Source organism: Myotis daubentonii, chromosome 8 (assembly GCF_963259705.1).
Source record: "Myotis daubentonii chromosome 8, mMyoDau2.1, whole genome shotgun sequence".
Classification (NCBI taxonomy): Eukaryota; Metazoa; Chordata; class Mammalia; order Chiroptera; family Vespertilionidae; genus Myotis; species Myotis daubentonii.
This window is the reverse complement of record NC_081847.1, coordinates 45,477,536-45,490,613: the sequence shown is the minus strand read 5'-3', so window position 1 is coordinate 45,490,613 and position 13,078 is coordinate 45,477,536. Positions and strand designations below refer to the sequence as shown.

At 35.7% G+C, this 13,078-nt stretch overlaps 1 protein-coding gene across 4 annotated transcripts in view; it reads right to left on the bottom strand.

Annotated features, from left to right (window-relative positions):
* The window catches only part of RELCH (RAB11 binding and LisH domain, coiled-coil and HEAT repeat containing), a 100,972-nt gene that overhangs the window by 56,431 nt on the left and 31,463 nt on the right, over positions 1-13,078 (bottom strand). For all 4 annotated transcript variants that reach the window (XR_009454106.1, XR_009454105.1, XM_059706261.1 and 1 more), the window contains exons 6-10: positions 10,014-10,217; positions 9,821-9,912; positions 8,721-9,014; positions 6,737-6,812; positions 5,180-5,275 (exon numbers count right to left, since the gene is read on the bottom strand). Coding sequence is in view for 2 of the 4 variants with exons in the window: in XM_059706261.1 (XP_059562244.1) it covers positions 5,180-5,275; positions 6,737-6,812; positions 8,721-9,014; positions 9,821-9,912; positions 10,014-10,217 (762 nt within the window). In the remaining 2 variants the exon portion in view is untranslated. The remainder of the gene's footprint in view (positions 1-5,179; positions 5,276-6,736; positions 6,813-8,720; positions 9,015-9,820; positions 9,913-10,013; positions 10,218-13,078) is intronic.

Sequence of the window (13,078 nt, the reverse complement as noted above, 5' to 3'; positions counted from 1 at the left end):
TTAATGGCGCATGTTAATAATAGCCATCAAAGGACGTGTATACATGCATATAAGCCAAACCAATCAATGGACATGGACAACAGGGGGATGAGAACATGAGGGGGGGGGGGGTGTTATTGAGGGGGATAAGGACACATTTGTAATACCTTAACTAATAAAGAATTAAAAAAAAACCTACAAAAAAAATAATAGCCATGGTAAAAAACAAAAAACAAAAAAACCTATGGCTTTTGGTATTTTCCCTTGACACAAAAAGTTGCTGTGTCCATTATTTCAAGGCAACAGGAATCTTAAATATTTTAAAACATGCTTTAGCACTTGATATTACTCAATAAAAGTGTACTAAAGTGAAAAATAAAATTAATCTCCTACTAATCATTAGAGAGGAAATCAGTGTAATCTATTATAGAAGGTTTTCAACACTTTATTAGCATGTTAGAAAAGATAATTCTAAGACTTTTAAAATTCATTAATCTAAAAGGTTTAGTAATTTGTACTTTACTCAGGGAAATAACTTTTGCTTTAACTATTTTGAGTTTTGCAATTTTAATGACAAAGCTAGTTCTCTTTATGAATAATCTTCCACCCCTTAAAACTTAGATTACCCATGGAATTTTATATAGATTAAACAGAAAAGGCTTTAAGCATTTTAATTCTCCTTTCGGTTTCACAAGTAAAACAAATTAACTTCTAATGATAATAAAGAAATCATTTTAGAGATAGTAAATGTCATTAGATTTAATTTTATGCATATTTTTACTCAACTTTCTTAGTCTTATAAAAATTAATGTATGTTCAAATGATAGAATCAGAAGAAAACAAAGAATCTTAAAGGAACTACAACAATGTAATTAGATGGTGAGGGAGAAATAAAACAGGAAATGAGATCAAGCAAAATGGAACATTAAAAAAAAAGCAAGGAAATGTTAATAAGATAAAGGCTCTAAGGTCTGAAAGGAATAAAACAGAAAAGGAAATATTACATTTAGCTAGGATGCCAAGGGAAAATGTTTTGAGTATTACAGTCAAGAAGCAACATTCCACAATTCTAGAAGAGGAACACATTAATCCAATGAATCATGGTTCACTGTTCTACTAAAATTATTTCCTATCACTCAAGCTTCAGTTAAAAATTCTAAATAGCTGTTATTTAAAAAATTTCCATATATCCTTTGACTACGAATTAAGCAATAACAAATTATAATTTAAAATCAAATACTGACTTAGATTTTCAGTTGAAACTTGTCAGATTGTTGGTGTACAGAAAAAATAAAGAACACAGAAAAGACTCACCTCTGGAAAAATTCTACACTTAAATGGCTGCTAAAATATCTATACTTAGAATAATTAATATCTAGAATTCCTAGGGCTCAACCATTAGGAGGCATAAGTAAAATACTTAGATGACTTTAAAGCTGATACTGCTAAAAAGTATGTGATTTACTTCTAAAATTCTCACACACACACACACACACACACACACACACACACACACACGAGATAGGTAAGAAGATAGACCAACCTTATCCATTTTATAACTATCGGCTTTCTCAAAACACTGCTACTTAACATTGAATTGGAAGTCCTATCCACACCAATTAAGCAAGAGTTTTTGGAAAGGAGGAAGCAAAACTATCTCTATTTGCAGATAACATGATTCTATGTATAGAAAATCTCAGACTCCACCAAAAAAATTATTACAGTTTAATAAATTCAATAAAGTTACAAGTCAACATGATTACCAATTTTGTTCCAGCAATAAACAATGTGAAAAGGAAGTTAAGGAAACAATTCCATTTATAATAGCATGCAAAAGAATAAAATACCTAGAATTGAATTTAACTAAGTGAAAAAGTTGTGTGCTGATGCTCAGCCAGTGTGGCTCAGTGGCTAAGCATTGATTTCTGAACCAGGAGGTCACAGTTCAATTCCCAATCAGGGCACATGCCAATGCTGCGGGCTCCATTCTTCCCAGTAGGAGTCATGCAGGAGGCAGCTGATCCATGATTCTCTCATCAGTGATGTTTCTATTTCTCTCTCCCTCTCCCTTTCTCTCTGAAATCAATAAAATATATTAAAACAAACTTGTGCACTGAAAACCACAAAATGTTGCAAAAAGTAATTAAAGACATAAAAAAGTGAAAAAATTCCATGTTCATTTAATGCTGTTACAATGGCCATACTCCCAAAGTGGTCTATAGATTTAGTACAATCCATATAGAAATTCCAGTGACCATTACTGCAGAAATGAAAGCCAAGTATCAAATTCAGGTGGAACTGCAAGGGGCCTTAAATTAATTAACAATATTGAAAAAGAAAAGAAAGCTGGAGGACTCATAGCTCCCAATTTCACAACTTACCACAAAACTATCTCTCTATATATAAAAGCCTAATATGCAAAGTGCCCCCTCAAGAGCTCGACTCACAGGGAGTTTGAATGCTTGCTATGACGTGCACTGACCACCAGGGTGCAGCACAGAACAAAGGGAGGCCCCAGCTGGCAGCCGCTTAGGACCTTAACTGTGCATGAATTTCATGCACTGGGCCTCTAGTGGTAAATAAAAGTGTAGTACAGGCATAAGAATAAACTTAAAGACCAATGGAACAGAACTAACAGTCCAGAAATAAATCCAAAGATGTACAGCCAACTGATTTTTGTTAAAGGTGCCATGACCATTAAATAGGGAAACAATTTTCTCTTCAACAAATGGTGTTGGGACAACTGGATAACCATAGGAAAAGAATAAAGTTGAATCGTCTGCCTTATTCATATATAAAAAATAACTCAAAATGGATCAATGATCTAAACATGAGAGCTAAAGCTATAAAACTATCAGAAAAAAACATAAAAGCAGGTAAATATTCTTGAACTCAGATATGGCAACAAATTCTTAGACTTACTCCAAAAACATACGCAACAAAAGAATGTGAAAGACATCTTATAGGATGGCAGAAAATATTTACAAATCATATATGTGATATGGGCTTAATATCAATAATTGTAAAAAAATCTTACAACTCCAAAACAAAGACAATCCAATTTAAAAAAAAATGGGCAAAGAATTGGTAAGAATATATCAGAAACTCATAAAATTTATTGCATATGGGATGGTGTCCCAGGGATAGAAGAATAGTTTTTATTGTATATCTTTATTATATTTAAACAATGTTAAACCATGTGAACATATAACTTAATCAAAACTTAAAACAAAACAGGTTTTTAAGTTGTTTTATTTATTTAATTAGCTAAAATCCAATCGGTTTACTGAAGAATATTTTAATTGTATTTACATACCAATAAAAAGGCTTATACTGATAAGAAAATATATAAATCTTGAGGAAATTTTAGTAATCAAAATTTTAATCCATCAATCACAATACCTTTTTGAAAATACAGATTTAAAAAACTAAGGTAAAATATTAAATAAAAGTAATCCAATATCAAATGATAAAGTGAAATAAAAATTTTGTCCTTTGATGCCCTGGCATTGGCTTCAAAGCAAATCAAGTTATACTTCATTATTTACCAACTTAATTTTGAGGTAATAAAACTTTGGTATACTAAAATGGTAAATTTTCTGATACAACAGAATGAAGTACAAATAATTCAATAAACAAAGATAAATGATCAATTCTTCATGAAATTATAAGCACATATTTTTTAAAATATAGAAAACTTGAAATTAGTCATAAAAGTAAACATTATACCACAAATAAAATATGTTTGTACCATGTGTATGTATGTGCACGTATATTTTATATATATCTGATTACTGATGATGCAAGTTTATAAATACTTCATGCAGTACAATCAGGTTTTAGTGATAAAGTATTTTATGATAAAAAAGGAAAATATTAAAATAAAAAAGCTTATACTGCATCTCATAACAATTAGGTTTCTGTGATATTTTAAAAATTACACTAAAAAAACACAGAAAAGGGATGCAAACATTAATGCATTGCATGGATTATGTTACAAGCTGAAAAAGGAAAAGCTCAAACAGCATTTTGACAGGCAGAACTGCAAATCAATCTGAAATTGCACACTGATCCTTCAAGACATAGAAAATCTTCCATGCTTATTAATATCTCATGACTATACGTAAAATAAAACCATCAGAAAGAAAAGCCATTTTATCTTTTTTTAATGAAAAAATACCTAAAGGAATAAAAAATTTTAAAGCTCTACAGATAACTTTTCTTGAGGATCAGTACAAATTTCTTGTGCTGAACAGATAAGGATAAGCTCTATAATGGGTTTTGCCAATGCATTGTGTACCTATCATACTGTAGGTCCCATGAATTATGATTGAAATCAGTGGTAAACATTAAGAAGACAACAGAAGAAAATTATATGGTATGTTCTAAAATATTCCTGACCCATTTTTTATAAAATATTTTATAAACTGGACATTGATTTAATAAACTTAATAATTCAAATAAGTAAATTTGTTTGCAAATAAATCATTTACTGTCATTTAAATGAGGTTTCAAATAACTTTTCATGGCTAAATATAACTGTAAAGATAACTTTGTACAGTACTTATGGTTCATAACATAGCCTATGTACACTAAAATATACTTCCTACTGTATTTTGGATATTTAAAGCATTTGTCAGTAACAGGTTAGCTATAAGAAAAACAAAAATGATACTTTCCAAAGTTATTGTAGTCAATATTATAACTATCCTATCATCATCATAAGACAAGTGTGGTTATTGCCAAACAAAGACAATAAAACATATTTATAATGGGTAACTATAAGTACATTTAAGAAAAGAGATACATTTTCAGTCTCTGTTAATTTTCAGTACAGTGTCTATTTCTGTAGATATACCAAGCAATCATATCAAGAGCAGAGATTAATTAGTTAACTGGTAATATAAAAAATGGACAGCATTCATGGCACATAAATGGACCTACAGTAATAGTTAGTGTTGCAGAAGCTAATGATGCTTTAAGCAAAATTGAAACAACATGAATACCATGCAGTTTTACTGAACTCACCTGACAGAGGTGTAAAACCATTCTCTAGGAGCAGAGATGCATGCACAAAAGTAAGAATATGATTGCAAGTAATAGACTTTAACAAAATAAAAACATAACACTAAACATCAAAATGACAAAGAATGGACAATATGATGAGATTACTAGGATGAAATATTTTTATGTGTCTCACCTCTCTCTTTGCTAATAGCACGTTAGGAACAATGTGTGGTAGGCAGCGTCCCAGCATTAACATGACACTTTGTTCACTGTCTGCAATCCGAGACACCTAGAAAACGAAAAGAATTGATAAATGATGACAGTGGAGAACTTCTTTGCATGATGGTACTTAAAGTTCATGCTTTAAACCTTGCCACCTCGCTCTAACCGGTTTGGCTCAATGGATAGAGCGTCGGCCTGCGGACTGAAGGTCCTGGGTTCGATTCCGGTCAAGGGCATGTACCTTTGTTGCGGGCACATTCCTACTAGGGCGTGTGCAGGAGGCAGCTGATCAATGTTTCTCTCTCAACGATGTTTCTAACTCTCTATCCCTCTCCCTTCCTCTCGGTAAAAAATCAATAAAATATATATTAAAAAAAAATAAAACCTTGCCACCGCTGTTCCAAACACACATCCAAAATTATAACTTATGATGATGATGATGGTAAACAATAACAATTGTGTTCCCAAACAAGATAAACATGTATGGATCAAAAAGCAGTAAGATGCAAGGATGACGACAAAGATGCTTCAGTTCTGGGAACAAGCAGGGATGTAGCTTCAATAGTTTTTCTTTTGTTCTTGAAAAGATGCCAATAAAGCTATAATCTTTGCCTAAGGAGACAGTTTGTACAATGAAGCTGCATACAAGGGAAGGCCCAAGGAGGCTAACCTTACAATAAGGATTGCTAGAATCGCATCCAAACCACCCTCCAGCTCTTTTGTATTCTTAATGACATTGTGGGACAGAAGCCTAGGAGAGGTCAAGTGGAATCAACCATAAAACAGCTAGAAAGGGAGAGGTAAGTATAAAGATAGGAGAAAAAAAAATTAAATACCCTCTCCAGATGAGTCTACAACAGCTATTACAACGCACCTGAAGAAAACTAATCTGAAAGTTAATGAACTCAGCAAAGACAATCATCCCTAATGAAATAAAAATAATGGAGTAATCTAAAAATAACTGAAATATAAACAATATGTACAGTTACATTGGTTTTCTGAATTATACCAAAGAGAGGCACATAACCATATGTTAGACATAACAAATTAAAAATAAACTGCAAAAAATCACTTTAACGCTAAACAAAGCTTTAATCCAAAAAATAGAAATTATCAACTATCTTCCTTAAAAGTTAAATATTTTAAGAACTACTTCTTAAAGCATTATTTTAAATAATAGATTTGCATTTGAAATAGTCTTATCACAGCTGTTTTTGAATGAAATGCTAAGAAAAACTGAATGATTTAAGATGGTTGCAAGAATATATGGTGCAGTCCTAGCTGGTTTGGCTCAGTGGATACAGCGTCAGTCTGTGGACTGAAGGGTCCCAGGTTTGATAATGGTCAAGGGCACATGCCTGGGCTGCAGGCTTGGTCCTCCGTGAGAGGCGTGAAGGAGGCAGCCAATCAATGATTCTCTCTCATCATTGATGTTTCTATCTCTCTCTTCCTCTCTCTTCCTCTCTGAAATCAATAAAATATATATTTAAATAAAAAAAAATATATATATATATATGGTGCAATTTACCTCAGATCCTAAACGACTATCTGCTGACATTCGACAAAAAGAGAGTAGTGCTTGGTGGAAAGCAGGAGACAACTTCCTAGAAGAAAATATTGGATGAAAAGAGGACATTGTTACCACTGGTATGTAAGGAGAAAGTAACATGTTATAACTCTCATCACTGTGTTAATCCTACCCTACAAACGTTAAATGGATTTCTCAGCCACCAATGACTTGAAGGATACCTCACTGCAGAATTATCTAGGGGGGTAGGGGGATTCAGCAATAACTGCTGATCTTAAAATAGCTTGATGGTATGTGAATGTACAGCCCATAAATGCCAGTGGATCAAACCTGAGGTAGTATAGCAGGTGAATGACTATAAAAAATATCACAAAATGAGAACTTTTTTCTCCCCAGTTTTCGATGGTCCCAGAAGGGTAAACAGTGGATATAAAGGTTGTTCTGGTGTGTGGCCAAGAGGAACTAGAGTTTTGCAGATCTATACGGTGATAACAATAAACCTTAATGTTAGAGAATAAAGAAGTAAAATTTAAGGTAAGTGAAGAAGAACCTCATTCAACATTCATGGTATATTTTAAAGTATTTTTTTCGTAATTGAAAATATTAGTCTATTTATGTTTTTAAAACAAGATTGGTCTTCATACATAGTAGTATTTGTAAAATTATAACTATGATTTGTACTTTACATGCTCAATCACCTTTCTCCAGAGAGTGACTTCTGAATATTAAAGAAGATATATGAGAACACTACTAACACTGAAGAACTACTATGAATGCCATTATTGTTGAGTATCAGAACATATTTTTTATGATTATATATTATCCATATTAAAAAATAAATGCACACTATTTTAACTCTGTAAGCTTGAAAACACCTAAAGAAATAATATACCTAGTTGGTACACAAAAAGTTGTGGTTCTTGGGTGGAAAGCTTTGCTTAAAAACAAACCAACCAGCCTGGCTGGCAGTTGAGCATGGACCAATGAACCAGGAGGTTAGGATTTGATTCCTGGTCAGGGCACATGCCCGGGTTGTGGGCTCGATCCCCAGTAGGGGGCATGTAGGAGGCAGCCAATCAATGATTCTCATCATTGATGTTTCTATTTCTCTCTTCCTCTCCCTTCCTCTCTGAAATCAATAAAAATATATTTAAAAGAAAAAAAAAACAACCAAACACTTCTCACTAACTAAGAGTATCTCTACCTATAAGTTGTGCTTTCCTATTATATCCCAGTATGGGGTATAATTTCCTTCTGTTCAATAAGAGGAGGAAGCATGACTTTGCGGCTCACAATGCAGCATAGGATATGTGTGAGGATTAAATAAGTTAACATACACAAAACATTTAGAACTGTGCCTGACATTTTAAAAAGAGTCCAATAAATAATCCTCCCTTAAAACTTTTTCACATTATAATCTAAACAATTTTTAAATTATATTTTGTCTCTTTCACTAGAAAACATGATCATGAAGGGTAAAGACCATGCTTTTGCCATCTGAGTTCAATCACTGCAATCCAATAAAAATTAAATTAAGAGACTATTAATAATATACTATTAGTAATGGAAGCAGACAGAGGAAAAAGGACTAGAAGCAAAAACTATTCCCTCTTTATCACAGGCAGCTATGCAGTACCAAAACCTCTTCTGAGTCTGACAATGCTTGAAGAATAGAGAAAAGGTAGAACACATGGGGTAAAGTGTTTGCAGTACAAAGTAACATACATACTACTTATTGGTTTAAGTACTTAGCTAAGATAGAACCGATCCTATTTATGCTTTTTTGCCTCTTTAATATACTTTAACTTAGTAATTAGTTTGTGATATCCCTTAGTGACATGTACTCTGCTATGTGTTAATGCCAATGTAAAAATCAATGCATCTGATCTGCAAAAGCAGTTCAAATAAGAACTGAAGCTTTTCCAGTTTGTCAATGTACTAACTAGCTGAAAGATACATCTCAAGATACAGGATGCATACTAACCTATTGGGTTTATCAAAATGGACTGTGTTTTTACTTGATGAAGAAGAAGATGGCATTCCTTCTCTTTCTCTCCTCGGTAAGGAGTTTGGGAAATTCTCTTTAGAAATAGTGGAATCAACTTCATCTGATGTAGAAGGATGGATATCCTTGTTTTTTCCCTCGTCTGAACTATTTGTAACTGGTTTCTGTCCACTGTCCTCAGAGTCTTTGTGAAGAGACTGATCCAAAGAAGGTTGAACAGAGTCACAAATTACTGGGATAGCAAAGTGTTCATTTTTGAGAAAGTGCATTTCACTGTAGAAAGAAAGGGAAATAATGAGACAATTGTACTTTCAAAAACATTGGCAATAGCATAAACCTCATAATGGGTTTAATGCCTTAAAATGTAACATAACATAAAATTATTTGGCAACTGATTAATCTTTTCTGCAGCATATATGCTGATGCTTCATATACCTGAAAGCTATAAACTTTTACCAAAGAAGCATAAAAATGGCCTATAAACTGTTCTGGATTAACATTTAACTATTTCTTCATTTGTAAAATAGGGATAATTCCAACTAAGCCACACGATTAATATAAGAATTAAATGATATAATGAATGAGAGATGTGTATAATACTAATGTGAAGGAGTTATTTTATTGATATTGACAGAACTCAGGGGAAGTAAAAAGTATCTTATTCTTTGGTTCTAAGACATAATTGATTATAAGGTCACTACATTGGTTTAATAACTTTTTTGGGGGAAAGGGCATATTAAATGTACAAAGCAATTATAAGACTTTCAAAAGTATTCTATATAAGGAAAGGCTAATATGCAAATTGTCCCCTTGACCGGGAGTTTGACTGGGAATTCGACCAGGAGTTCAACCAGGGGATGGGACCAGCTGGCCGACTGTCTGCGGTCCCTCCCCAAGGCAGGCCCAGCGGGCCAGCTGGACCCCACCTGTGCATGAATTTGTGCACCAGGCCCCTAGTTATATTGTGAAAAATTATGTCTGACAATTGAAATGTTATTTTGTATAATATTTTGGATAGTTATATAATCTTATATAATAATAAAGTTAAGATTTTTAAAAAGTGATGATTAAGTACTAACCTTTCAAGTCTTCTGATTTGTTCCATCAAAGACCACTTCTCACTATTTAATAAACTAATTTTATCTTCTAATTTCTGTACTAGTAAGGAGTTCTAAAATCAAAACAGGAGAAAAAATGAACCTCAAGATCTCATAGTAAGCTTTTACACATTTTAAATACTTTTTATGGACTTGACTAGTTAGTATCACTCACCTCTACAGTCTGAGGAGTTTCAAGGGGTGGAGGAAGGTTGCCTAAAACTGGTGTAAGTGCCTCTAATTCATCTTCTTCTACTCCACTGGCAACATCCACAAGGTCTTTTCCAGACACTTGATGATTTCCAAAATCTCGGTAGAGTTGCAATAAGTCTGGAGGTTTTGGAATGTTTAATCCTACATCATCCCACAATTCAAAATCCTAAAAGATAAAATACAAAAAAAAAAAAAAAAATCTGAGGCCATTTTATTCTGCACTTTTGAGATTTATTTTACTCTTCATTGCTAATGTTTTGAAAACCTAACATAATCATATTTTTTTATAATGTTAGAGCTTTATAAAGTTCCAGAGCATTCAATCACATGCAAATATATTGTCCTACCATTTTCTTGTCCACTAATACATCAGAATTTAGTATTAACTTGATATCTTATAACTTATAATATAAATTCCTTTGAATGTTCTAAATATGATACTGATACTCTCAATCCTTTGAGGGCTTAATAAACAATGGAAATAGCTATTATTGAGGTTAACTCTGAGGCAGATATAAGATAGGTATTAAAAATGGGAGCTTTGGAGAAAATCAGACCCATGCATAAAATTCACATGTCTCCACTTATTATTATTGTTACAAATGAATAAGAAACTTGAACAGGTTATCTGTAAGATTAGTATAATACCTTTTAGGGTTTTATTAAGGATAAGATAAAAAGATATATCAATGCTTGGCTTACAACAAGAACTAAACAGGGAAAAAGGAGACATATATAATACTTTAAACAATAAAAAGTAAATAAACAAGAAAAAAGAACTAAACAAATTTAATCTTTTAAAAAATTATAAGATGAATATTATACATAGTATTCAAATGTCCATTTGTCCATCTATATTCATCCAATATTTAATAGATATCCACCCTTTGCTTAAAATCAGAGATAAAGTATTGATTGTCACCATTCATAGAATTTGATGGTTAAAGAAAAGGGACATAAAGATACAAAGAGAATCTAAAGTATCACCAAAATATGATTGAAGCACTGCCAAGAATTCAGAGAAAGGAGTCAATTTCTGTCCTGGGGTGGAGGTAAGAAAGGTTTCTGGAAGTTGATGATCTGTCCACTTTCTTGGAAAAGGTTTTCATATTGATGAGGCAGATGGCAATGAAAGCAGAGGGGAACTAATTATTTCAGAGATAAGAGGAAGAATAAGCAAAAACACAAAGCTCTGAAGGAAGCAGATATGTCCAGGAAGATGCAAGTCCTTGTGTTTATATATGACTAAAGGCCCAGTGCATGAAAATTTGTGCACTGGAGGGGGGAGAAGGGGTTCCTCAGCCTGGCCTGCACCCTCTCACAGTCTGGGAGCCCTCAGGGGATGCCCTACTGATGGCTTAGGCCTGCTCCTCTGTAGGAGGCAACCAGGCTGATCAGGAGAAGGCACCGCCCCCATCACCCTGCTGCTGTTGCCACTGGCCGCGGCGGCTGCAAGGTGAGCTCCGGGCCTCGCAGCGGCCAGGCTAATGGCTGCCTAAGCCCATGGTTGCTGTGAGCCCACAGCTGCCTGAGTCCCGGGCCTCGCATCTGCCTGAGCCCACAGCTGACGTGAGCCCCAGACCTTGTAGCCGCTGTGGCTTTGTCTGAATGGACATCTGGAAGACATCTGCCCTAATTAGCATATCACCCTTTTATTAGTATAGATTATAATGAATAGGCAAAAGATAATGTGAGGAGGAAGGCAGCAAATAAGCTAAAAAAAAGCTGAGAGTGCATATAAATTTAGAGTTAGCAAGAAAGGAAAAGCAGAAGGCAAGAGAGAGGTCTGATATGAAAAACAGGGAGAGATTAGGGAAGCGATAGTAAGGTATAAAAACAGATGTAGTGCGAGCAAGGTCTGGAGTGTGGCAGTGGAGCATGGCAATTTCCTACAGTGGAGGATAGAGCCATGTTACCAGGGGCCAGGGAGCATCAGGTATTAGATTGTGAAATGTGCCATTATCTACATGGAAAATAGAGGAAACAGGGTCCTCAGTGAGCAGACAAGTTTTATTGAAGGCAAAAATGACATTCTGAGAAGTTGAAAATATTCAAAGTTTATTTATGATTAAATAAAAGTTTCAAAGAGCGCAATAGAAAAGGAAGTAAACCAGTCATAAACTAAAGAACTCACAGGAGGGAAGCAAAGAGCAGTAAGACAATGATTGTATGCAGATAAAAATGAGGAAACTATCCTATATAATAAAGAGGTAATATGCAAATTAACCCTCACGCCCTCACATGATGGCTGCCTAGGACCAGGCTGGCAGGGGGGTTAGTGAGGGACGACCAAATGACTGAACAAGCAGGCTGTGTGGGGCAACCCGGCTGGAAGGGGGTCGTGAATGGTGACCAGGCTGGCAGGGGGGGCAGTTGGGGGCAACCAGGCCGGCAGAGGGGAGCAGCTGGGGGCGACCAGGCTAGCAGGGGGAGCAGTAAGAGGCGACTAGGCTGGCGGAGGGGGAGTGCAGTTGGGGACGACCAGGCCAGCAGGGGGGCAGTTGGGGGCAATTAGGCTGGCAGGGGGGGCAGTGAGGGGTGACTAGGCCAGCATAGGGGAAGGCAGTTAGAGGTGACCAGGCCGGCAGAGGGGGGCAGTTGGCAACCAGGCTGGCAGGGTGGGCAATAAGGGGTGACCATGCCGGTGGGGGGGGGGCAGTTAGGAGTGACCAGGTCGGCAGGGAGGGGGCAATTGGGGGCAACCTGGCTGGCAGTGGGGGGCAATTAGGGGTGACCAGGCTGGCAGGAGGGGAAGTTAGGGGCAATCAGGCCGGCATGCAGAGGCAGTGAGGTGTGATCAGGCCGGCAGTGGGGGGGCATTTAGGGGAAACCAGGCAGGCAGGCAGGTGAGCAATTAGGAGCCAGTGGTCCAGGACTGTGAGAGGGATGTCCGACTGCCTCCAGGTTCGGGCCTAAACCGGCAGTCGGACATCCCCCGAAGGGTTCTGGATTGGAGAGGGTGCAGGCTGGGCTGAGGGGACCCCCCCCCCCAACCATGAATGAATTTCATGCACTGGGCCTCTAGTC